At 46.4% G+C, this 26,149-nt stretch overlaps 1 protein-coding gene across 3 annotated transcripts in view; it reads left to right on the top strand.

Moving 5' to 3' along the window:
- The window catches only part of TPK1 (thiamin pyrophosphokinase 1), a 251,885-nt gene that overhangs the window by 132,895 nt on the left and 92,841 nt on the right, over window positions 1-26,149 (top strand). For 2 of the 3 annotated variants that reach the window (XM_045857641.1, XM_045857640.1), the window contains one exon: window positions 5,792-5,938. The exons of the other annotated variant lie outside the window; for it this stretch is intronic. In XM_045857641.1, coding sequence (XP_045713597.1) covers window positions 5,792-5,938 — 147 coding nt within the window. The remainder of the gene's footprint in view (window positions 1-5,791; window positions 5,939-26,149) is intronic. 3 annotated transcript variants of the gene reach the window in all.

Raw genomic sequence — 26,149 nt, 5'->3', positions numbered from 1 at the left:
GAGGACGTTGGACTTTGTGTCGTAGATGCTGGAAAGCCAGCGCTGATTCCAAGCTGAACATGGGCATGATCAGATGTGAGATGTGGGCAGCCCGTTCCCATAATCCCATGCGAGGTTCCTTGGTTATCCAAGGCCAGGCGGGGGCCTGTGGGGTTGTCCCACAGGCGGGATCTTGCCTGAGTGGTGGCTGAGCAGGGAAGGAAGGGGGAGGAAGCATTATCTGAGAAAAATCCTGGGTTTTCTTAGACGTCCCATCCGTGAACAGAAGCCTCATTATCTTGCCAGTGCAAGAGGCATTATTTATTCCTCACCCCAACAGGCTGGCTTTCAATGGCGACTCATCAGGCCTGGTAGAAATTTAAGTGGGGTCCCTGTGGGGTGGTTTCCGCAAGCTGAGGTTTTATTCCATGTTTCTCAGTACAACATGTTGCAATACCATAAAATTCTAGGTCTTTGATTTCTCTGGTGTCTCATTCCCATCCATCACAGGAGTTATTTTATAGGCTTATTAAAACCTTTTGATATTGCTGGTTTTTTGTCAATTTGTTTTTGCTCTGTCTTGATTCAGCTCTTCCCTTTGTCTCCTGCGTTGGGTCTTCTGTCTCCCAGGGGGAGCACCAAACAATTGGGCCGCAGAATTCCATCATTCTCCTCGTGCTTACCTGTAACACAACATAGAGCTTGTTAAGAATAATGTCTGAAGGTTTTGAGACTCCAGTGTTCGGGTTTGCTGGGTTGGCTGTGTCAAGGTCAGTGACGATTGCCAAGCAGTGGGGTGAACGGTATGTCTTAGTTTACCTGGGGTAGCAGTCCCAGTTCGTGCTTGTCCCCTTGGTGTCGTTGTGCCCAGTGTCCCCACTTAACTCCCAGAAGTAACTCAGCTTGTGTGTTAAATGGTGTGGTCACCCTGTCTTCCAGGGAGAGCCCGGAGGAACTATCCGTTTGCGTATCTCCAGGATGCCATTTACTCGAAGTAAACATGATTAACATACGCCGACAGGCACTGTCCGCATTGCGGGCTTCGTCCATGCCGTGTCCGTGTCTTCCTGAGGACACGTGCACAAAAATAGGGCGTCTGTTCACGGAAAGGTCTGCACTGCCGTGGGAGGGAAATGGAGGTGCTCCTCCTCTTGGAGTTACGTATTCCCCAGCCAGTCTCGTCATTATTCTATTAGGGGGAATAACACAAAGCCAGGTTGTCCGTTTATTTTCTAAACAAACAGACCCAATTGCTGTGTAAGGTGCAGGGCGGAAACCAGAGAACCCTACATGGTCCATCAGAAATGAAAGAGCCTTGGAAATGTGTTGATGTATTTGGTTGACGCCCCACCTTCAGAGATGGCCAGAGGCCCGGGAGGCCGTGTAGCTTGCACGAGGTCCCATGGCTGTCAGGGGGGCGTGTGCGCCACTCCACAGTCAGGCCTCCACGGCATCAGTCCCGCGTGGTGGCGTTCTTCTTGCTAGACGCGGCGTGTGTGCAAGGCCCAAAGCAGCCCTCCTCCCCACCCCTCCTCCCCTTTGCTCATAGCAAGGAAAACCATCCACAGGACATGCCATGACTTGACTGTAGAGAATGTGTAGAAACCAGTTTGCAATTCATTCTTGACATTTTATAGATTGTCGTCTGGCATAACAGGCATGTGCTGGGTACTTTGGGGGCCGTGTGCACACATTTACATTATTTACAATATTTTATCCATGGGGCTACTAGGATTGTAACAACCCTTTTCTGCATTACAAACCTGGAATCCTTGATGCATCACAAGCCACAGAAAATATCGTGTTGGCGCCTGAGACCAGCCTTTGTTCTCTGGAGAATGGCAGGCACGCTCAGCAGTAAACAGACTTGCCGTACACTCTGCCTTGCCTGTTAGTGCCCTCGGAAGTTCACGGTCCGCCGTCACTGAAGTCCCCTCCCCGAGGCTCCCTCACCGAAATCCGCGATGCCTCTGCCCCCGACTCCAGCAGAAGCGGGGCTGTTTTTCCCTGCGGATGTGGCTAGCGGTGCTGTGTTCCGTGTGTGCCGCTTCTCCCCTGCACTGCGTTGTCTGGAATGGGCTGGGGGAGAGCAGGAAGTGTCTTCAGGGCCCTCTGCTGTCGCTGGACGCCCCCGCTCCACCCCGGCTACTGTTTATGTTCTTTTCCCACTCGATTATTCCCCGTTCCCGCTGACCACCTTTTCACCTTCTGACTGATGCGGTGGTTTTTTAGTTTGATCCGTTGTGTATTTTCCTCCATGTGAACGTCAGCTCCAGGAAGGCTGGCGTTTTTGTCTTCTTTACTGATGCATCCTGGCTGTGTAGAGTAGAGCGTGACACATGGTAAGTGACCAGTAAATATCACTGGGGTAAGAGCAAAGGTGACGTAAGTTCTTCTTTTCAGATGCCACTCACTACTGGAACTCCTGCCAGGCAGCAAAGTTCTCTTTTGTTGAAATCAGATGGTGTTAACTCAGCCTGGTAACTGGCATCCTGCTCCGTGGTTCTTGATTCAGTTTTGCAGAGTCTCTATACGCTCAGGGGAAACTCGGCACAGGCGTGCCGTCTGGTGTGCCGCGAACACCGCAGCTGGCGTCTGCGGCCCACAGGCCTGCTCTGGAAGGAGGACACACGACTGTGTCGATTGTTACAGCGGCGTGCGACTGCGGCGTGCTAGGAGCAGTTACGTTACTTAACTGGGGGGTTCCGGATGATGGGCGTGATGCGGGCGCATGCAGACACGGAGCACCACCACCGAGGCAGGAAATTAAAGGGTGTGTTTCATAGGTGCCAAAGAGAGAGACAGGCGGTGCCCTGCTGGGCCCGTGTGGGAGGAGCACCCGGGGAGCAGGGGCAGAGAGCAAGGACCCGTGGTGGGGTGCACAGCCACAGTTATGAGAGGATTTCACTGGTGTGTGGCCGGAGGGCAAGACAGGGAGCCTGGGCCAGGCTGGTGCCCGGCAGCCCGGGCCTGGTCTCCTGGGCCGCGTGCCTGCAGCCTGTGTGTGGGGTGTGGAAACACCAGGAGAACGCCGAGCTGCAAGCATTTGCAGTGCACTGGGTGGTGGTAAAGGTAAGAGCACAGGCTCTGGACCCGCATGGACAGGGCCCTCTGGCCCTCCGGGATCGCTGTCCTACAGACACAAATCTAGACTTGGACAACCTAAGTGGACGCATGGGGTGGTGTCTGTGTCCTTCTTCTGTTGCTGGGGTGATCCCGTGCCCCCCCTACAGCCCGAGCCAGAGCACTGCGGCACGTCCCAGGCTGCCTGCTCCCCCGCCCACCCGCAGTGCCTCCATGGGTCCCCTAATGTTTTTAATCAGTCTCGCTAACTACTTCCTGTAGGGAAATGAATAGTGATGAGAGGCAATCTTGCCGCTCCTCTGTTCTGAGAAATTCCCTGACCGCTTTGCAGACCCTGCGTATTCATCATGATATCCCAGTGCAGAAGGTGGGGCTTAAATCTCAGCCTTAAGGGTATGCAGTTGCTCACAGCTCCGAGTGTGGTAATGAGAAACTGAGCATCCCTGAAACAGGGATTCCAGAATCTGCCTAGTGAACCACCTCTTTTAGCATCAGGCCTTGCCTCCAAGGTGATTTTTAGAGTTGTGTGCTTTTTACCGGAGCCTTAGAGCTTTCTCCACGTCATAGTTCATGTGTAATTTCTTTTAATGTCTTTCTCTTCGGGTCAAAGCAAACCCTCTTTATTTCTCAGGTTCTGTATGACTTCTGGGCTCTCACCACCGGTCGGCAGTGGCTGTATCAGTAATAAGTGGCTCCTGGCCCCGGCTGCCTGCATTCCCCCGACAAAAGCTGTCATCTCTCTGGCAAGTCTGAGCCCTGGCTTGCACGTCCCCCCTTTCCTCCGAAGATGAGCAGGTGCGCCCGTCTTCAGGGCAATGCCTGTTCAGAATGATACGTGTCTGCTAGGGTGCGCGGCCTTGGCTGGTGCTGGAGGCAATTCTTAGAGTCCCAGAAAGATCTCCACAGGTAGCATTCAGTCTTCGAGATGGGTGGGGTGCCTGTCTTAGAATGCTCTAGCTTTGACATGCAGCATCTCATCCAAAAAGAAAAAATAATCCCATTCTCCCTACTCTCTGAAAAGATCAGAAATAAAGAACTCATTAAAGCTTTTCAGTTCTGTGCATTTCACTTTTTGTGGTTTATGGAGACCCGTTCTGATTTATATATTCCCATCAGATGGCAGTCTGTTCCTTTCTTAGTCTTTTCATACAACGTTTTCACTTAGCCAGTCATCAAACACAAGCACTGGCGTGTCTGGTGAGTGCGGGGCACTGTGCTGAGGACCAGGGCCGGGGCTGGGCACCGACGAACGCTGCCTTTGCCCCTGGCGTGTCCATCCCTCACTGTCCTCCAGGAGCTGGACAGGTTGTACCGGTGCTTGGACAACGTGTTCTTCTTCCAAAATCACACCACCTTTGTGCACGAGACCTCAGCTAAGCTTCTTCGGTGTCCTATTTTAAAACCTAAAAACTAAATGCTCCTCTTTTTAAACAATTTCTCTTTTATTTCAGATTGAGTGATTGTTGCTTTTCGTTTTGATCATACATGAGACGTCCTTAGGCTATTTCCATGAAGCTCCTTGGTACTTCCTCTTCCTCTTCCTCGTTCTCTGCTGAGACCTGGAGAGGCGGGGCTGCCTGGGGGCAGGGAAGGCGGGGTCGGCGAGGAGGCACAGCCGGGCTGCGGCACTCTCCATGCTGTGGCGCACATAGGCCTGTGCGCAGGAGGAGACTGTCACTAACCCCCTCAGCTTCCCCCTGACCCTCTGTTCCCAGTAATTCTATATATAAATATCCTGGAAGGTATTTCCAGCAACAGGGACACAGTTAATTTAATTATGCTGTAGTCATAGGAACTGCTCTCTTTAAAGTGTTAAGTGAGCAAAGTAACATACTAACCGACATGTAACAACCAAAACATTAATAGTAGTATAAATGCAGTAATACCCCAAACAATAAAGGTAATGGGAGAGTAGCTAACTTTTAAAAACAATCACAATGTTATAAAACATGTTCTAAATGTTTTGCATTTATTAACTCATGTAATAACCTCCTTTAATCCCCTCAAAAACTTTAAATGTCCATTGTTACCCAGTATTTACCTGTGAATATCAAAATGAGGTACTGAGAGTTCAGGCAACTTACTAGGTTCAGCTGAGAGCACAGGTCCTCAAGGTACTTGCGTCCTAGTGGGTGACACACCTGTGAACGGGCTCAGTGTGGTCAGCTGGGTGTTGCGAAGGCTGTGCCCCCAGGGGTGCTCTGGGCGTGCATGGGAGAGGCACCAGCGGTGAGATCAGGATGCTTCCAAGTGGGAGGAACCCAAAACAGAGTGTTTAAGGAAGAGTCCTCACTTTGCTGGGTAAACAGGCAGGTGGGAAAAATGTAAAATGTGTACTTTAAAGAATTGGTCTTGAAACCTGACTCTGCCACTTACCAACTATGTAACCTTGAACAAGTTACCGTAATTTACTGTGTATAACACGCACCCACCTTTTTGTGCACATTATGCACGGGATTATGATGCCCATGGTGTGTAATCATTATACCCATGTGTAGTGTGCATCCTTATTTTTCCCTCAGAAAATTTGGGCAAAAAAGTGCACATTATACGTGACAAGATACGGTAACTTAATTCTTCATGCAAACAACAGAAATGATATCTACCATTTCTTCCTGGCTTATCCCATAAAAGTGTAAAACGAAAAGCCCTATGTAGGTGCTCGATGCAGTTCAGCTGTGCAAAACCTGTCGCTGTGTGACTCCCCCTTGTACTCTGCCTTGCACAGGTGGACGTGATCGTGACTTTGGGAGGACTGGCCGGGCGTTTCGACCAGATCATGGCGTCCGTGAGCACCTTGTTCCAAGCGACTCGCATCACCCCTGTGCCCGTCATGATCATCCAGGAGGAGTCTCTCATCTACCTGCTGCACCCAGTAAGTGAAGAGCAAACACAGTGTCAGCAGTAGTTTGCGCCACAGACTCCCAACCTTTGAGTGGACGAGGAGGGGACACCCGCCCCTGTGGGTCCCCGACCCGCCAGCGGAGTGGCCCGTGTCCGTGTGCTGCTCTAGTCCTTCCGCCGGTCACTGAACCGGAAAAGGTGGAGGAGAAGCCTCAATGTGTTCATTTTGCTGGACCTGTGAAGGAGCTCTGTGACTCTTAATTAAATTGACTAAGAGTTACATGTAGCAGTTTTGCTTTTCGAGCAGCTGAATATGAGAAAAACCTCAACAGAGGAAGTACAAAGCTTAGGAAGTATATTAAGTGGAAATTTACACTTTCCTATATTTTCAGTGTTGTAATTACGATTGGAAACTGGGTTTGATTTTTTAAGCACTATAAAAAACCTTTAACTTTCACTGTTCTTAGGTTGCCTGCTTATTAATTTCACTGCCTGTGAACAAATTTCTAATGACAATGTCATTCATTTCCAATGACAGACATTGTGGAAATTTTCTGTTCATGAAGTGCTTAGAGCAGACTTCTTATTAAATAAAGTTTTATAAGGTTGATTGGTGCATTTCACTTTGAAAAATAATAATTTGGTAACATCTTGTCAAGAGACTGGACAGTTTTTTCTTTTTGCCGGTCATTGCAATGCACTGCCTACGGTCTTGCTTCTGCTCCCTCGCCACTCATGACCTAAAATGAGTTATTTGGTTAATATAGTGCAGGCGATGCATGCTCACCGCTGTTCAGCCACATTTGCATTTTCTTCTGGTTCTCTGCATTGTCTGGCGCTGTTGCTTTCTGGAACACTGCCCCTGAGGTGTGGAAGGGCTTCTGTCCATTTATGTGGCCAACAAACAGTTACGGTGCGTCTGCCCCCTCCCTACCCGCTGCACTGCTGGGCAGTTGAGGATTTAGAAGACATAGTGACGTCGTGTCTCTGCTCCCCAGTGCATGTCCAGTGAGGCAGACATTTGTAAAACTGAAACAGGAGGCGAGGTTCCCACACGGCTACAGGAGATGACGAGAGACTATGTGATTGGGTCACGGGCGTGGTAAGGAAAGGCTTCGCAGAGGCACTCACCTTTTCTCCACTCGGTCTGTTGAACAAATGTCTATTGAGCACCTGCTGTATGCCGGGCACCTCTCCAGGAACACAGCAGCCAGCTGGACAGATAGATAGTGCCACCTGATTTCATGGAACATACGTTCTCCTGAGCTTACACTGTAGCGGAATCCTCAAGGGCGAGTAAATATGTGCTCTGGGAGATGATGGCAAGGTGACTGAAGCCAGAGGGGCCGCCAGAGAGAGAGGGAGGCGCAGGACCCGTGGTAGGGCCCACGGCAGAATGGAGAAGTGCGGGAGACGAGGCTGCAGGGCCGGGCTGCGTGCCAGCTGTGGGGAGCCTTGAGTTCTGCACAGTGAGGTGCGGACTGTTTGCCATAGGTTATGGGAAGTCACTAAAAGACCTCATTTAGCAGCGTGGCTTGCTCAGACATACTTGTCAGATTCCTAGTTATTTGTTAAATGCCTGTCATTTCCCCACCGTTTCTGAAGTTTGAAGCCACTGTGATGCGCTGAGCTTCCTTTGCTGTATCATACTAACCGACGACATGATTGCTAATGAGTCCACTGTGACCCGTCTCTGCAGGCGAGCGCACGGCAGTGTTGGCCACCGATGCACTGCCGTCATTTTTGAAAAGCAACATTGGGAGATGAGGTGATGGAAAAATCGACATCTCAGAAATGGCCTCAGCTCCCAAGATCTCGTCATTGTTTTTGGTGCCCTGTACCTTCACTGGGGTGTGAGTGATTGGGGCTTCCTGCCACGTCCCGCTGGGGCGTCACTGGAGCCCCTCAGCCTACAGACTGCCGTCTGTCACCAACTTGGAAGACTGGGCCATGACGTCTTCCGATGGTGTCTGCGCCCTCTTATTTCTGCCTTCTCCCACAACTCCAATTAGACGAATGGAAGAGCCTCTAGTCGTATCATATATATCTCAAAACTTTGCTTTCATGTTTTCTGTGTCTGAAGGTCCCTGGCTGCACTCTGAAATTCACCGTCACTGTCATTTTCCATTTCTGTGTTTTCTGTTTTGCTGCTAAACCCATCCATTCCGTTTTTAATTCCTTCTATAGCTCTTCTTTCTAAAATGCTCACCCTTTACTCACATTTTCAAGGCTCTTTGTGGAAACATAATTGCCACACTTATTTTATCATTTACAGTAATTCCAACATCTGCAGTCATTATAAGGCAGCTTTTATGTTCACTTCTGCTTTTATATTTTGTAATCTCGGTTCCTTGTGTGTTTTGTGATTATTGGCCATGACCTCGTTTCTGGGAACTCTACCTGTAGGAATTATTTGTTTTTTTTTCTTTTTTAAAGATTTTATTTATTTATTTTAGACAGGGGAAGAGGAGAGAAACATCAATGTGTGGTTGCCTCTGATGTGCCCCCTACTGGGGACCTGGCCTGCACCCCAGGCATGTGCGCTGACTGGGAATCAAACTGGTGACCCTTTGGTTCACAGGCCAGCGCTCAACCCACTGAGCCACAGCAGCCAGGGCTACCTGTAAGAATTATTTGAAGTGTAAGTTAAAAGTGAGTCCAAGTGTAATGTACAGTAGACTTCTCGCCCAGGTATTTATAGGCATTAGTAACTTAAGACATCTTGTTTGAGGCTTTTTGGACCATGTAGGTGGTGTGCTTTCTGAAGGTAATTGCACTGGGGGTCTGAAGTCTGGTTGCAAAGGCTCAGAGGGGAGGCTCCTTCCTGCCTCTCAGCTGTGCAGTGCCGCGGTTCAGTGGGGCGCCTCTCCCCAGGGTCCGGCAGGAGGGCTACTCTTGTTCATCTGCACCCCGAGAGACCCGCTTCCCTTGGTGCCGTCTCCCTCCACGCTGCCCACTCGGGCAGACCTGGGGCTTTGTCTCCTGGTGACTCTTAATACCCAGAGGCCTTCAGAACTATGTTCGAGTTCATGTGATCTGGTGCACAGCTAATATATAAACCATGAAAGTTAAATTTGGTGTTCTCCAGCGATGAAAACTTAAAGGTTTTTTTGCTTGTGAGTATTCTTTTAAACGAAGCGGCTGATTGAAGCGCTTTAAAAGAATCCTTTTAATTTTTTTCTAGTATTTTTTAATTGTGTTCAGTTGGCCACACTGCCTCTGTGAATCAGGTTCTGCCCCGTGTTGCAGTGATAATTAACCTGCAGAATAAAATCGCAGAGGCTTAATTAACCAAGATTAACTTTAAGTTTTTTTCTCATTCCTGGAAAATCTGGTGTGGGTTGGCAGCATCTTCACTTAAGTTAAGCCAACTGGAACACATCACAGCGACAGGGGAAGAGATTGCTAGACATGGCACCGCCTGTGTTTACAGCCCCCACCCCCCCCCCACCTGGGCCGTGTCCTGTGTCACCGTCGGTGGGAGCACAGCTACACCGTCCCAGCGCAGCGGCAGGGCGGTTGGGAGAGGAAGGTGGTGGGCCAGGGGAAGAAGTGCTGTGTGATCACAGAGCACTGTTTCCCCCAGACAGCCCGACACCCAAGTGTGGAGAGGAAGTCCAGGTCATAGCCTACATGATTTCTAGGAATGGGATTTTTGCATTTATAAAACATGTTAAACTTTAGTTAGTTCTTGCAGCAGAACCCCCAGTTCTCTGGTGATTTTGATTTTGTGTCATTGAAACAACTAGGAAGTTACCTTATCCTGAGAAAGTAACTATTACATAGGGTAGGCAGAGACGGCATGCAGGGCCCACCCCTCTGTCCTGTGGCGGAGTGGCCGTGGTCAGCCCGGACCGGCCCGTGGGGCAGCAGGGCCCGCTTGGCTCCTCTTCCCCCCCAATACTAGAGACATCTTCCACGGACACACCCCAGGTCCCTGCTTTTCTGTCACCTTTCCTGAGACGATCACTAATACAAATGCAAGAGTCGAGTGTGTGTCAGGGTGTCAGATAATGAACCAGTCAGAGTCCATCATATTTTAAGCAGCTTTAATCTCCACAGTATTATTTTTATTTATTGGTTAGAGAGAGAGAGAAAGAGAGAGACATCTACTTGTTCCGCTCACATACACATTATTCATTGGTTTGTTCTTGCCTGCGCCCTGGCCCACAATCAAAGCTGCAGCCTTGCTGTGTTGGGGCGTTGCTCTAGCCCACTGAGCTACCCAGCCAGGGCGCGACATTGTTATTTCCAAATAAGATAAATCTTGGGTGCACTTAAGGGTGTATCCCACCTTTTTGCCGTCCATACCCCTAAATTAAACTGAAGTGACTCTGAGTTTCCCTCAACTCTAACAAAATCTGCACACCACAGGTAGCTTTATTATTTAAGTTGATTCAATAAGATTATTGTTGAGTTTTGCTAAAATACTTCAAAAGTGGGAAAACTCCATATCAATGTTCATTATTATGAGTATTATTTTTAAGGACAGCGACTTCTGGAATTGGGTCTATAACTACAGGCCGTCTGAAATTGAAGATGATAGATAGCAGGAGGCATGAGCCTGGCCTGGGAACGAACATTTAGGTGCTGTGTCTGCTATGGGGCTGTGAAGTGGCTGGGGCAGCCCTGGGCCATGGGGCTAAACTGTGCTTCTCTTGATCCTTCTGAAAAAGCCTCCCTGCCTTCAGATCATCGTGGTGTCTACACGTGAGCTCTCGCGAGACTGGGTGTGCGCGGGCGTCATCAGCTGCGTTCACTGGAGTTGCTGTTGCAGCCGCCTGGGATCGGCGTGCGTGTCCGGAGCGGTTCACTTAACACCGTTTAGGCTGTTCCCGCTCGAAGCCTTTCATCTCCCTTCTCTTTTCAGTCCCCTTTCTGAGCCTTATTTTTGCTAATTACAAGTGGGATTTTAAAAGGAGACACTAATACAGTTTGAGGTCTGTATAAATATGGTTCAGTGTTTAGAATGTTTTAGCTGATTGGCTTCTTGGGATGCAATGTCTTCTATATTGTGTTTTGGTTCATTTCATCACTATGGGTCAAATGCCATTATGAGTGAAAACCTCGGTAGGCAGCATTTACTTCACAGGAAGGTTTGATCTGCCATTTTTAAGTAGAAAATTAAGAATAGAAGGTGCTGTAGAGCCTACCCTGAAAGTAAGCATCCCCCTTTACTTCCAGTAATGCGTTCTCAGAAAGGTACCATGACCGAACTTCATGAGCAGGGGAGTCGAGGGGGTTGGGGAGCGATGTCATGGACCCGAAGCGCCCCAGTGTCGGCTGCCGGTCAGGCTGGCCGGACGACTCCTGAAGACCGCCAGGCGCTCAGGGCCGCGGTCATCACGCTCACCACGCCAAGTTCAGACGGCTCCGGGTCTCACGTACACACTTTCTCATTTTCTGGCCCGTGCTCCTACAGAAACATTAGCTTCTGTACACTGAGCATAAATTATCTTTCATCTGCCAGCTTTATGGCAGTTGGTAATACAAGTTAATAGGATTTATGACCAGGAAATGAGATGTCCAGGAGTTAATGAGGCGTGCCTTTTGCATTGCCCTGAGCCTCGTCCGGTGACCGCTGAGGACGGGCCCCGGGTCTGGTGCCGGAGAGCGCTGCTACAGAGCAGGCTGCTGTGGGTGCCTGTCTCCCCCAAACAGACTTCTAAACATGCTGTGGATTTTCTTCTTCGTGATCTAGTCGTGTGCGCTGCTGCTTGTTTTTCTTTCCTCTCATGAGATCAATTAGTTACTCTATAGATCCCCACTATTTTATACATTGCACATTTATAATGCTGGTAATGAACCTGATAGAAATGTGTGACTAGTCCGATAGAAGCAGCTGGACACTCGTGATGCAAGCGTGGCCCGGGTGAGGTTTCTGCTGAGAACGGAGCGGGTGGGCCTGTCCACCTCAGGTAGCCACGTCAGCGCAGGCTCATCAGCCGTGACCCCAGAGAGGCGGTTCCCAGAAGGAGTTGGAGAGAGGGGGCAGCGAATTCCCAATTCTAAACAACGCTGATATCTTCTCACTGTTTATTACCCAGTTGTAATCCCTTTCTTTGACATAGCCATTATATTTTGTTCATCCTCTCTAATTTTTTTTGTTGTTGCTATTGCCTGACCTTTTAGAATCTCTAGTATAAACTCCATAGTAGCACATGACCATTAAATAGTAGTATAAATAGTGTAAAGACTTGGAGATCATTTTATAGGCGAGCAATTGTAAGGAGTTAAAGGTAAGGGGATTCGCCCAAGTTTATACACAGCATGTCTTTGAAAGAGAAATTATGCTGGAATTGCAGTAGGGCTCACACCATGAGGGTCTGACGGAAGGATCACTGGGCACTTCACAGCTATAATCATCCTGTTGCACTGAGCTCACAGCCTCCCTTTAAACCCCAAATGAGTAACTCAGAAATGGGCATGAAGAAGAGAGGGTGGAGTTTGTTAGCACGCATGCGGGAAAGTCTCCACTGGGGGGACCCAGAGCAGGAGGCGACGTACTGACCCGGATTCCAGATTGGGCACCTGGGTGCCGTCCTCCTTTGAGACGGAGAGGATGAGAGGAACAGGCCAGCGTGGGAAGACGGGCAGCTGGCTGTGGGATGTAAACATGTTAATCTACCTTCAGAACTGAGGAGGACTGCCTAAAAGAGGACAAGTAGCATATATAAAGAGATCCTGGCCTGGTGATATACCTTGAGAATCATTATTCTAAACACAGTAAAATAGAAAATGTGCAAGCGGACTCTTACAACCCTGGAAGAGGATATTTGTAAGATGACTTGCATGAATCGTACCACTGTGCACTGGTCAAGTACTTTTCAACCGATTTCAAACCCACAGTATCTTGGCAGGCTAGCAGAGGGGCCTCTTGCCCCACCCCCAGCTCCGCAGTGCTGGCGGGCCCTCCTTCCTTCTCTTCTTTTCCATGAGTGCCCTTGTTCTGGGCGGAAGGCACAAATGAACCCTTGGGTCCGAACTTCCAGTCTCCCGCTTTCTGCTCCTGGCTTCTCAGTGTCATGCGGGCTGGGGGAATGGTCCCACTATTGTTTTCCAGACGGATCACAGCTACCCTTTTCTCTGCATGTTTGATGCCACTGTTCTCTGCCCAAAATACTTTTAAGTCACTGTCTTCTTTTAAAGCCCTTCTCAGAAATGTCTGTCTTCTACACAGGATTTCCAAAGAAACCTCTCTAAACTCCCCTCATTGGCATTATGTTCATCACTTTTTAAAATCTATGGGTCTGAGTCCATCTATAAATCAAAATTTATTAAGACATAACTTTTCTCCTTTTCTAAACCTTAAAAATATATATTTGCATGTTTCTGACAAAAGGTGACAATTACTGTACTTAGCTCATCTGATGCTACCCAAATCCATATGACTAGGAAGTGTTAGATGCTCTAATGTATTATTTCCATTTTCAGAAGTGTTCAGGGTTGCCTCCTCTTGTAAAATCAGGTGCCTGGGCATCCCAGGTTGGAAGCCAGAGCTGTGACTTTGCCCCTTATTTCCCAGTTGGCGGGTGCTGTCTTCCTAGTTTGTGGGAGCTCATTAGGGGGAGCCAGAGCTTCCCCGGGTAGCTGGCCGCGTGTTGGCGTCTCGGACAAATGAGTGAGGATGGCGGTGGCAGGTGTTCGAGCAGCCTGGCTATAATGACGTCTCGAGGGGAAAGGAGGGAAACGACAGCCCTGATACCTGCCTCTCACCCACACGACATCCACATTTTTTGACCCTAAAGAAATCTTTCACTCAGAGAGGTTTATAGAAAGATGCCCATCGGCAAAAACTCACGGTGATCGCTCACTAATTCCGAAGTAGCAAGGGAGGAAATGTCAAACCCAGTCTGCATGGAAACTGTTTAAAAACTTACGTGAACATCAGGCTTTTGTTTTCAGGCACGAGTGACCGAGAATCGGTGTTGGAGACCTAAAGCGCTCCGTTAAGCGGCCTGCGCACAGGCGCAACGGTAGAAAAGATCGCATCAGCGTTTCTCTGCGCTCTGCCATCGCAATTCATCATAACCCAATTCTAGGTAAAGGCGTGGGATGTTGGCTGCTGCGGGCCGTCTTTTCCTTTGCCACCCCCCTCCCCCTTACACGCCCCAGTCCTCTGTGCAAGGACACCAGCACACCGTCCAGTGTACTCAGCTCAACTGAGCATCGCTTCAGCATCTTTCTCTGATTGGAAACAAAGGCCGCCGGTGCCGTACCAGCGAACCGTGAAGTGACCGGAGTGTTGGCAGCAGGGACGTGGAGTGAGGCTCCGGGAGGACGACCCCCACCAGCGCAGGTTTCTGTATCGGGAGCACGGCGCAGCTCCCTCCGCTGGGCTGCCTTACGTCTCACCCAGGGAGGACGCTTCCTCCTGTCCCTGGGAGTTGTTCGTGCCTTTGTTCCAGAAGAGATGGAAACTGGAAGGGAAGGAAAAGTGGGAAATTTACCAAAGAAAGATAAGCTAGGAGCGCTGATACTCGAGGGCACTCACTCAAACTGTGCATCCACCCTGGATAATTGGAAGACCTTCCAAGGGGTGGTGTAAGCTGCCTCACCTTCCTACATACACACATATGTACAACACATGTCATGTGCATGTGCATGCACCCCCCCCCCCCCAGGAATCTCACCTCTTCTAAGGCAGTCTTACTGAGAGGAACGTATTCTATCTCTCAGGTCTTTGGGGGAGGATGTTTTTTTTTTCTTGTTTTTACTTTAAATTATATTTTATTGATTATGCTATTGCAGTTGTCCCAATTTCTCCCCCTTTACCCCCCTACACCCAGCATCCCCCAGTTCCTCAGGCCACCCCCCACCTTTGTTCATGTCCGTGGGTCATACGTGTGAGTTCTGTGGCTGCTCCCTTTCCTATACGGTACTTTACATCCCCGTGGCTATTCTGTAACTACCTACCTGTACTTCTTACTCCCCTCATATCTTATATAAGAAAAAGATCAAAACTTTGAACAATAAGAGAGTAGTAAATACATACTTATCGACAGTTGAATCTAAAAAACAAACAAAGCAAACAAGAACGGAGTCAAGGATACAGAGAGCATTTTGACAGTTGCCAGAAGGAAGGGGTGTGTGGCAGGGTGAAGAGGATGTGTTTTTGAAAAACCACTGTCCTATATAGTTGTCTTTTAAGAGCTCCACTTAGTCCTTCATAACTTCATCGTGATCAGAATTAATATATTTGACTTAATGCACATGGAATAGGTTAACAATGAAACTTACAAAAATGTGTCAGAGCCAGGAACAAAGCTAACAGAGTGTAATCCAAGATGACCAGTACACAGCGCGAGAGAGATGGATGTGATGAAAGGTGCTGCCGGCGTCACCCTGTCTTCTGAAGAAGCCTGAGCTGGTGCCCACGTGATGTCCGGTAGACGGGGTAACCCAGTGGCAAATACGCTGAATGTTAACATGCAGTGGGCATCTCTTCAGAGTCCCGAAGGAGTTATAAAATGGCCTCTGTACCTGAGAGGCTGGAAAATTACCAGAAGTAACATTGCTGGAGTTCCACAGCACTTTTAGCTCATGAAGGTCTTCATCACCTTCTCCTTACTGCCAGCAGCCCCGTTCAGCACGCGGTAAGGCGCGTTGTCCCCATTTCTCCGGCGAGGGACCTGCGCACAGACCAGCTGTGCAGGGGCGTGCTGAATCCACGACGGCCGGGAGTCTTCCAGTCCTTGGCCTGGACCCTGGGCTTTGCAGCTGTCGCCTAGAGCCCACACTCGCTCTCTAAATGTCACTAGACCTTACGGAGGCTTGGAAAGCATGAGAAGTCATTAGCTGCAGCTGTCTTCTTTGCACTGAGTGTGGTCCACTCAGGCGGATGCACTGAAATCATCTGCAGAGCTGTTTTTTTCTTTAACCAATTTTTTATTATGAAAATTACCATATTATATACAGAGAAGTTACAAGAATAATATAATAAATAACATATTTCAACCATTTTTTATTTTTTAACACTTTATCATGCAGGTTCTATCCATCTGCATGATAAAGATATACAAGGGACCCCCTCCCCCCAAAATGGAATTATCTTCTGGAGGGCGGGCCCCTTGTAGTACAGAGTTCCCCTGCCAGGTGAGTGTTCTAGGAACCCATCTCTAGCAGTGTACCAGCTGGCATTGTAGTGAGAGGCTGCATTTGGCTTCAGTGAATTTTTTTAAAGACTCTTTCAGCACATTCGCCTATTTCATGATGGGCAATTTATGAGCCCACCTGCCCACACTGTGCTGAGTGTTTAGCAGTTTTGACCGAAAACAGCCTGACCCCCGTGCCCCACCCTCCCTGTGCGCTGATCTCACCCTGAGCAACGTTTTTTGTTGTTTCCCTGGATGAAAAAGTCCTCAAAGGGAAATGTTTTGCCGATGCGGAAGAGGCGAAACAAAAAACGATAGAAGCAGTAGAAGGAATCAAAATCGACAAGTTCCAAACTGTTTTGGGCAGTGGGGAAAAAAGTCTCAATAGGCGTATCACACCAAATGGAGAGTACTTTGAGGGTGACTGGAGTTTAAACATGTAAGAATAAATATACAGTTTTTTATAAATAAATTCCTGGTTTTAGGAGGGGTTGGTAATCATTTAACATAAATTTCAGATACCACCCCACATTACCATAAGTACTCCAACATGGGAAGCGTGTTTAGAAAGCAAGACCCAGGTAACAGATGGGCTTTTGCCCCTGTGGTGGCACTGCTTCTGGACTTTTCCAGTGAGCTCAGAAACGAAAGGTAAGGAAAGTTTTGGAGTCTTCCAGATCCTTGTATAAATCATGAGTTCATATTGATAATTTTGATAATGTATTTTTAAAACTGGAAACTGTTTTTTAAAATATTTTTTATATTTTACTCCCCACCCCGCCACCACAAATCCTGGTTTGAAATCACTTGCTTGTTTTGTACTGTAATATATACTAACTAGTTTCAAAATTATAATACCCATCATACTACAAATAGAAAAACTACTGAATTAAATTTAAAAGTTTTTGCAAGTTACTGTCTTTAAATTATATCCCAACCAGTATTATATCTAAAATCTTTCATTTGAAATATTAAATTTTGTTCTTTCTGTTGTTATGCTACTAATTTAATAATTAGGTTCATTTTTTTGCAATTTATTTAAATGAGACTTTATTTTTTAATTATCACTTTGAACTGTTGTAAAGTAATTTCACAGTTCAATAGGCAAAGCTTGATAAAAAAGGACGGAAAAGACCTCAGGGGGTCTGGCCTTCATGCCTGCTCCCCTCACCACCAACACTCTCGGAATCTTCCAGATTCTAGCAAAAATAAAAGGAAAACCAACAAACATGTACATATTTTCCCATTTTCCTTTTTTTTAAACATGAATTTAGTGTCTTAGAAATACAAGACATCTCTACTTTTCACTTCACAATGTGTTTTGGAGACTACTCTATATTCAATAATAGCGAGCATCCTCATTCTTGAACGGCTGCTTAGTGCAGTACTGTATGGAAGTACCTAGGTGTGCCATAATCTATCCCTGCGTGGCTGTTTTGAAAGAACAAACTGCTGATTCAAACTAGGTGATTCTCCAAGTGGTAGCCACGCACACTGTGAAAATCTTCCTCAGGCGATTCTATGCAAGTCCCCATGAGAGACGTATTTTACTCTCAAAACCCCTTATGAGGCGGAGACACTATGACCCAGTTTTGAAGAGGGGTAAACTGGGTCTTCAAAAGATGAACTGACTTGTCGAGGTCATTCCACCAGCTGACAGTCCGGCCACACTGCACACCCACATCGGACTCTCCCGCTGGCTCCCCCCACTCCGTGGGTCTCTGTCCAGTCACGTGATCCATGAGCTTGGCGTGGTGCCCTTCTGTGCAGAGCAACAGCGTTAAATGGGAAACTCACGGAGGGAGCGTAGACCATAAAGACCACAGTTCTCCCACAGAGTGTAGATAGGTTTTTAAACAGAAACAAGTGAAGGGACATAATCAGTTTCCTTATCAAGGAGGAAGAATATTCTATTATAGCTGAGATAGTAATGATAATGAACCCGAGTCTGTCCGTTTTGGAAAAAGTCACGTTGATAGAGCAGCCCCAAAATTGATTAATTGTGTACTCGTTGGCCTTTCCAATTGTCTATTAATAGGAAGCCAATTTCTCTCCTAACCAGAAGCCCTCAAGGTGAAAGACAGCATGGAACTTCGGTCTTTTTCATCAGGCGAGTTTAATGCACAGGCCGCTCGAGGCACAGTGGGGGAGGATTTATTTCCTCCTGGGTGCAGCCGGCCTATTAAGAAGTGGACACCTTTTGAAACTTTGGCAATAGTAATTGAAAAGCTATGAATAGAGCTTAGTACTTTTTCCTGAGTATATTACCCACTATAAAGTATTTCCAGGACCAGAGGAAGTCTTACAGAGAATAAAAAGACTTAGACCTTTTTTTTTTATGTTTGTATTCAACTAACATATTGTTAAGCACTAATGGGTGTCAGAATGTGCTGGAAGCCGAAAGCAGCCGCACGTAACGTGCTATAGACGGGTCCAGGAAGGGCTCCTGAAGGAGGTCGTGTCTGAGCTGGGTCTGGAAGGCATCAGCTGCGGAGTAGCAGGAATGAGACAGCAGGGGTCAGAGGCCCCCTAGAAGAGAAGGCGAGGAGAGGTGCGCGGTGAAAAACTGCCCAGTTTATTAGGGAGAGCTGGAGAAAGCACAGTGTTTCCGGCAGAGAAAAAGGAAATGGTGGTAGAAGAGATGAAACAAGGTAGGTGGAGAAGTTCAAGGTCACCTCCTGCACTGTGGGAAGGCGTTGGGGTTTTCATCCTGCAGAGTTAGAGAAATTATTAACTTAGTAGGGTCCTGAGCCTGTTGGAGAATCTGAAGAAAATTATGAACCTTCTCCCAGAAAAATGTATATTTACGTAGACACTAAATTTGTGAAATACAGTGTGGGAGCGTCTAGAAACCCTGAGCCTGCCCGTGGAGAGCACAGTGTCTGACTTTTGCAGACACTGGGTGCCGCGTTATCGCCCCGTGTGTATGGGAAGGGATTAGTCAGGTCACGGGCAGGACCGGCCCTTGCTGTTGCTAAGAGAAAGGATGAAATGCAGGGCAGCCCGGCTCTTCAGTGCCAGCGAAGATGATGAGAGTAGCTGGCACTCCATTGCACCGTGTTCCTGGTCCTACTCCCAGTGGCTATTTCTCTTGGCTTTTGTTTGTTTGTTAACTCACGTCGCAACCTCACAACAGCCCTGTGAAGGAAGGATATTATTATCCTCCTCCTTTCCCAGCTGAGAAAACTAGATTTCCAGGTCTTGTTTACAGCTAGAAAGATGCAGGGATGGGACGGCCCCAGACCTTCTGCCCACACGTGTATGCTCTGTACTTACTAATGACTGCATTATGCTCTCCCTGAGAAAAACAAAGTGAGGCTATTTTCAGCGATACAAACCGAGACTGATGGGCCATAAAGACAACTCAGGATGCAGACTGCACATTCCGTTCATTGAACTACCATCTGAGATATGAAGATTTCTGCCCCCGCAAGCACCAATCAGTTGCAGCCACATTCATAGCACGATTCTGAAGAGTGTTAAATATGGGCACACGATTATTAGCAGCAACCCTTAATACTGCATGCCATCCAGCTGGCTGCCATACAGAAATTCATTTCTAAAGCCAAATAGTGCATAATTCTCTAAAACTGTCTTGCCTTTAACACACACTTCATTTAAAACAATTTTATGAACCAAATTTTAACCTCCTACTTCGCATAAAAATGTTGATGTGCAACATTAAAAAAATAAGTTAATGCTACAAATATCATCCTCTATTCTTTTTACCTACAATGCTTTTTACCTGAAAAACTGGATTTGTATTAAAGTAGAAATTTATTCCACCAAGATTCTCTTGGAGAGAAGTTATACTCCAGGAAAGGAAAGCATTCAGAACCGTCAGACGAGGGAGCTAGAGTGAGCCCGTGTATGGTAGTTAATTACAGAATAGACTGTTAATGAGCGAGGGTACGAAGAAGCAACGTTGTTTGTTTTCTCCCCCAGTTTGCCAAGTCTGAAAAATGGGAGTCACTCAACCCAGACGTAGGTGGTGTCTGGGCACTCCTGGCTGGGAGTGGCAGGGGGGCTGTGGTTCCTGGGGACTCAAAGGGATAGTGCATACAATTTGCGTGGAAATTAAACTATTTAAGGGCAGGTATGGGAGATTAATTTTTGTTTTGCTTTTGTTTGGCTTCTCTCATTTGAGCTTCATGTGGGACAGGCTGAGCGAATCCTACTCCTTATTTCATGGCACATTATCCTCATTGGCCAGTTTGTTTCCGGACTTGATTTGGATTGGTTGGTTCAAATCTCATTCCCTTCTAGGATTCCCTTTTTGTCACGTAAGAAACCGTCCTCATATAGTATAATTTATTTTTTTGTGTATATGCTTTGCAAAAATCTGTTTTCCTGACCATTAAAATATACTTTTGTATGTATCCCTGAAAGAAAGGGGACTCCTAAAGACCATAATTCTAATGCCATTATCACACCTTAATAGAGTTAAAAATAATTACTTGATATGGTAAAGTATTTTCATTTTCTCTTTTTTTAAAAAAAGATGTTTTTGCATCTTAAAATTTTGGTTCTATGATTAGGGATCCAGACAAGGTCCATACACTGTAATTGGTTGATATTCTGTTGTTCTTCTGGTGTGTAGGTCCCCCGACTGCCTGTCTCTGTCTCCATTCTATTCTCCGTCCTCCTGTTCATTCCCCCCCGCCCCCACCCAGGTCAGCATTCTTGGTGAAGAAACTTTGTCATCTGTTCTGTGGATCTTTCCCAGTCTGGGCTCATGCTATGGCATGGTGTCATTAAGTACTTGGTATTTTCCTTTGCATTTTGTAATTTGTAGTTAACTCTAGAGCTGGGATCAGAACACTTTAAAAATTTGGGGGTGGGGCCTCCTGCAATAGGTGACGTTACCTCATGACATTTGTTTGTCTCTTTATTGCGATGTTACAGCCATTGGTGGTCATCTTTCCCCTCCATGAATTACTAGTAGTTACTCAGTGCTCTTCTACCGTTAATACTTCATTTTTTTTACCTGTATCACCTCCGTAAAAAGAAGCTTCCCTCAATCACCTACTAGGTTATCCTGCAGAACAGTATAAAGGAAGGAAGCATGCTTAATTCTTGTATTTACTGTTTTTCAAAATAATGAATTGGTTCTCTAGCATTCTTCAACACTGACCAGTAAGTTTTCTTTAAGCTCAGGGTTATAAGCATGTTTGATCTGTGCAATCAATTCATTCTGGTTGTCTTTGCTGCTAAAGTGTTTTATCTTTGGCCAGTGGGAGCATCTTGCACTTGGCTCCTGATTCCCTTTGACAGGAACCCAGTGGTCCGATAACTTGCCTGCTTTCCCTTTCTATAGCTCGTTCCCAGCTCATCTCGGACATTTCCAGGTTGAGTCTTGGAATTTTTCCAAAGGTGCTTTTTAGTAAGAAATGCTATCTAGAGACCACGCCTGTATATTAAAGGGGGTGCCTCTAGCTACTAAGTTGATTCTCTACACAAAGCTAGGATTTTATTTAAAAGATACCCTGAGTTTGTACTTCAGTGTCTCAGTCAAACTCGGTACTGCTGAGAAACAATATCTTTTGAAGAGCAGAATTTTAAACGTTTGAAGTCCACTTGATCCATCTGTTCTATTGTAGATCATGCTTTTAGTTTTGTCTAAGAAATCTTTAACCTAAGGTTACAAAGGTTTCTGTTTATGTTTTCTCTTAGAAGTTTTATAGTTTTGGGGTTTACATTTAGATCTGTGTTCTGTTTTGATTTAATTTCTGCATACCATGTGAGGTTTGAACTGATGTCCGTTTCCTTGCTTGTGGCTGTTTCTTTGTTCTGACACCTTTTGTTATGAACACTACTCTTTCCCCATTGTGCTATCTTCACAGCTTTGTCAAAAATCAGTTATTTGCCTACACATGGATCTGTTTCTAGCCTTTCTCACATACTGCACTTAGTTTGTCTTTAAGTCCGTGCCACAGTGATGTGATATTTTCAACAGCAATGGAAAGTCTTTGGCGTGTGCTCCTGCATTTCGGCCAGTGTTTCGTTTGGATGGAGCCATGGCAGTGTTGTGACTGGTCAGAGTTTCTCTCAAATGCTCCTCCACAATGTCGCACAAAGCAGTATCTGTAATGGCTATTCACATTCTTTTTCTCTGGACAGACCATCCTTCCTATAAAGTTGTTGGTCTTTTTTTTTTCTCCTATCGTTAGAAGCTCTTTATATATTAGTAATATAAGTCGCATACACTTTTCTGATTTTCTTTATTTTTTATTTTACTATGGGGGTATGTTTGTATGCACTTATACTTTATGTAAATATTATTTTCTCCTTTGTAGGTGACTGTATAGTTTTAGTAGTCGTTTTAGGCTTACGAGTTAGACTGAGCGGACACTGCAAAGACTTCCTCGACCCCCACACACAGTTCTCCCTGCTGTTGTTAACCTCTTAGGATGGTGCGTTTCTTACCGTTCATGAACCAGTATTGACGGATTCATTGCTCTCCACTTACAGTCCAGAGTTTCTTTGTGCATCCTTAGTTTTCAGCCTGATGTCCTTTCTCTGTCCCAGGGTCCCATTTAGGAGCTCATGTTACATCTAAATGTTATTTCGCCTGAGGCTTCTCTTGGTTGTGACATTTTTCCAGACCTTTCTTGTTTTTGTTAACCTCGACAGTTTGAGGACTATTAGTTAGACACATTATGGGATGGGCTCTATTGGGATCTGTCTGGTGCTGTCCCCGGGATCAGAGAGGAAGATCCCGAAGTGCCACTTTCCATGTTGCATCCAGGGTACGTACAGTCGGTAGGACCTGGACCGTTTCCACTGACGCCAATCACCCCGCTAATAATGCCGTGTGCTGGTTGCTCCCTGCCCGTCTGCACTGCGGAAGGGAGGCACCTGTGCAGCCCACCCTTAAGGAGTGGTTACGTAATTTGTTTGGAATTCTTCTGCATGGGAGGTTTATCTTTTTTCCCCCATTTAAAATGTATTCAGTAATTTATTTTGATCACGTTGGACTTATGGGTATTTATTCCACACTTTAATTTGAAGTCTCATACTACTTTATTTATTTTGTTGTTCAAATGGTTCCAAGTTAGGCTGCTTGGCTCTCGTGCGTCTTTGACCCAGCCCCGTAAACGTGGGTGGGGGTGTGCGTGTGTTGCTCCCCGTGCGTGCCGGCGTGTGGGGGCTTCCTCTGTTTCTACTGTCAGGGGTCCCAGGGTCATCCTGTCTGTTTCCTGCCCTGGTCGTAGAACCAGCCATTTCTCTGGAGTCTGCTTCCTTCCGTTGGTGAATGGCATTGGAAACCGAGGTCTGCATGCTAGGTGTGCTCACTGTTACTGGGGTGTCGTTTTTTAAGGCCTCTCGGGGGAAAAATTGGGTGTGTAAACCAACCTGCGTATCTGCCCACATGTATCCACGTGTGGCCATGTGTATCTGTGTTAAGTTAGTCGTGACTTTTACTGTATCCAATTCTGATCCATTACCACAGGGATGATTTTGGTTTATTTTCCTGGTTCGTCTGTAATCTCTCGCTCAGCAGTGAGAGACCTGGATCCTGCCATTTGCACCCATTGGCTTCATTGTTGAATTCCAGTACACATGTATGGCAGGGTCGGCGTTGTTAGAGTGTGCCCTTGGGGAAAACAGCTCTGTCAGTTAGGGTGCAGTCCCCACACGCCGTTCCTTTCTGCCTTTAATTTTACGTGCTCTATAGACTTCCACGTTTGTACTTAGTTCAGCGCCTTTTTTCCCACTCCTTTCTCTGAGGTTAATCATTAGGTTTGCAGTGCAGTTAGGGTCTCTTGTCACAACCTGCATTCTGATAAGCCCGTGCTGTCATGCAGCCACCGTCACCATACACGCAGCGTAGTGTCACCACCTGGCCGCCCCCTCACCTTCCCCCGACCCCCGGGAACCACCCATCTTCTTGCTGTCTCTGTCCCGCTGCCCTCTCCCGAGTGTTGTGTAACTGGGACCGCACAGCGTGTAGCGTTTTCAGTCGGGCGAGTTTTCCTAGCAGCGTGCATTTGAGCCTCCTCCACGTCTGTTCCGCATACCTTTTTCACCCCGCACTGTATTTTAAAAACTGTCTGTGTTGATGTACATGCATTGGCTCTCGACCTTTTAACTTCTTAATAGCACCGTGCATTGTACATCTAGTGTGTCCGCCCCCCCCCCACTCCCCCTGTGGCGGACACCAAGTTCCTTCCAAGCCTTCTGTCACCCCCAGTCGCACCAGCTCCACAACCCCCAGTGATGGTGCACTGAAGCCCCTCACACGTGCGCCTTCGCACACCTGTGTGAGCTTTTCTTTGAGCTATAGATGACCCTGTGTGTGTGTGTGTGTGTGTGTAAAAGGAGTTGCCACATCATGGGATCTGTGTTTACTTTATTTAATTAGTGCCAGACTGCTTCCTAGAATGGTTTAACCAAGCCAAGCCAAAAGTGTATGAGGGTTGTTGTGTTGTTATTATTATTATTATCATCATCGATACTATGTTTTTAAAATTATCACCATCTCCGAACTTTTGGATACAAAGTATACAGGAACCAAGCGATAGCTCGTTTTCATCTGTGCTTCTGTAATTAGGAGTGAATCTGAGCATCTCTTCAGGTGTGTGTTACTCTGTACTCATTTTCTCTTTTGGGGACTCCAGCAACCTTTTATTGTCGATTTGCAGGTTTTCCTTAGGTATTTTACAGTTCACTCTGATTGTCAGATTCTAACATTACAAAATGTCTTTTCCCACCATATCACCTGTTCATTAGCTTTGCTCCCGATGCCCTTTGAATAGAGAATCGCGTTAGCCTTCAGCTTGGTGGACAGTGGTACCACTCAGTGACCTGAGGAGAGCTGGGAGCACAGGGTGGACTGGGTAGGACTCGGGAGCTTCGTCTGACTGTGTGAGTGAGAGATGCCCTCTGAACCGTCAAGCGGGCATCTTGAGTAGGAAGTTGCGTTTGTGAGTCTGGAGTAAACAGGAGATTGTGTTGGTGCTATTATTTTAAATTTTGTTTTTCCATAAAGATTTTCTATATTTACATTTGTATTTTTAAATCTTGATTCTTCTTCAGTTACTGAGAAAATTTTTATTTAAGAAATTATATTTGAAGGGACTTCAAATTTGCCATTGTGGGTTTTCTGCCACTTACCAAATTTCGATCGTAATTTCATGTTTTTCAAATCCCAAACACTTCATCAGTGTGGTTACCCGGGGAGACAAGTGTGCAGCTCTAACCAGCCAGCCTCTGCCTCCGGCTTCCCCACCTGTCACAGGGCAGGTCTGTTTCAGAGCACCCTCACCGTCCACCAGGCGGATGACAGGGTTTCTTCAGTTCACAGTTAGAGGCTAAGAAATGACTCAGGGTGATTCTCATGAAATTTGTTATGAAAATAGTTTTGATACAATCTATAATATGTTCCTGGGGTTCACTGATCAAATGCTGAATATTGTAGTTTTAGCACCATATTTTTTTTTAGAAGAAAATGCCTACAGGTATGCAAATGTGCATCTTTTATACATGGAAACAATTTTTACTTCAGGATTTTTATTTTTAAAAGCAAAACCTTCATTATTAGATGCTTTTTAAAAGTGAAAACAAGACACTTGTATACAACTCATGTCCGGTTTGCGGTGTCAGAAGTTTCTCTTGGGCAGTCTCTGGGCTTGCAAGTAACAGAAAAAAATATTTGAGTCAAACAATAATACTAATGTGTTGGGTTGGCCAAAAAGTTCATTTGGTTTTTTTTCCATACGATTGCTCCTAGTACCTCCGATTTGTCTTTAACTTCATTTGAAACAGTTTTCTCAGATTGTGTTGTGACAGCTGTCATATCAGCGTGCATTTTAAAAAAATCAAAATTGGTGAATTTTTACACATTTTAATATTGGAGATGGAAAAGGATATGCAATATTTTGACATATTATGCTTTATTATTTCAAGAAAGGGAAAAATGCAACGGAAACACACAAAAAAAGATTTGTGCAGTGTGTGGAGAAGGTGCTATGACTGACTGTGTCAAAAGTGGTTTGCAAAGTTTCTTATACTATTGACAGTTTGGCCAAATAATTGTTTGCTATGGGGCTGTCTCATGCACTGGAAGATGTTTAGCAGCACCCCTGGCCTCTACCCACTAGCCAGTATCGGGAGACAGCCGACATACTCAAAATATCCAAATCAAT

The sequence above is a fragment of the Phyllostomus hastatus genome, unplaced genomic scaffold (genome assembly GCF_019186645.2).
Source record: "Phyllostomus hastatus isolate PE091 unplaced genomic scaffold, TTU_PhHast_1.1 phas_scaffold_142, whole genome shotgun sequence".
NCBI lineage: Eukaryota > Metazoa > Chordata > Mammalia > Chiroptera > Phyllostomidae > Phyllostomus > Phyllostomus hastatus.
Note: the sequence above shows the minus strand (reverse complement) of the source record. Positions and strands in the feature narration are given on the sequence as shown.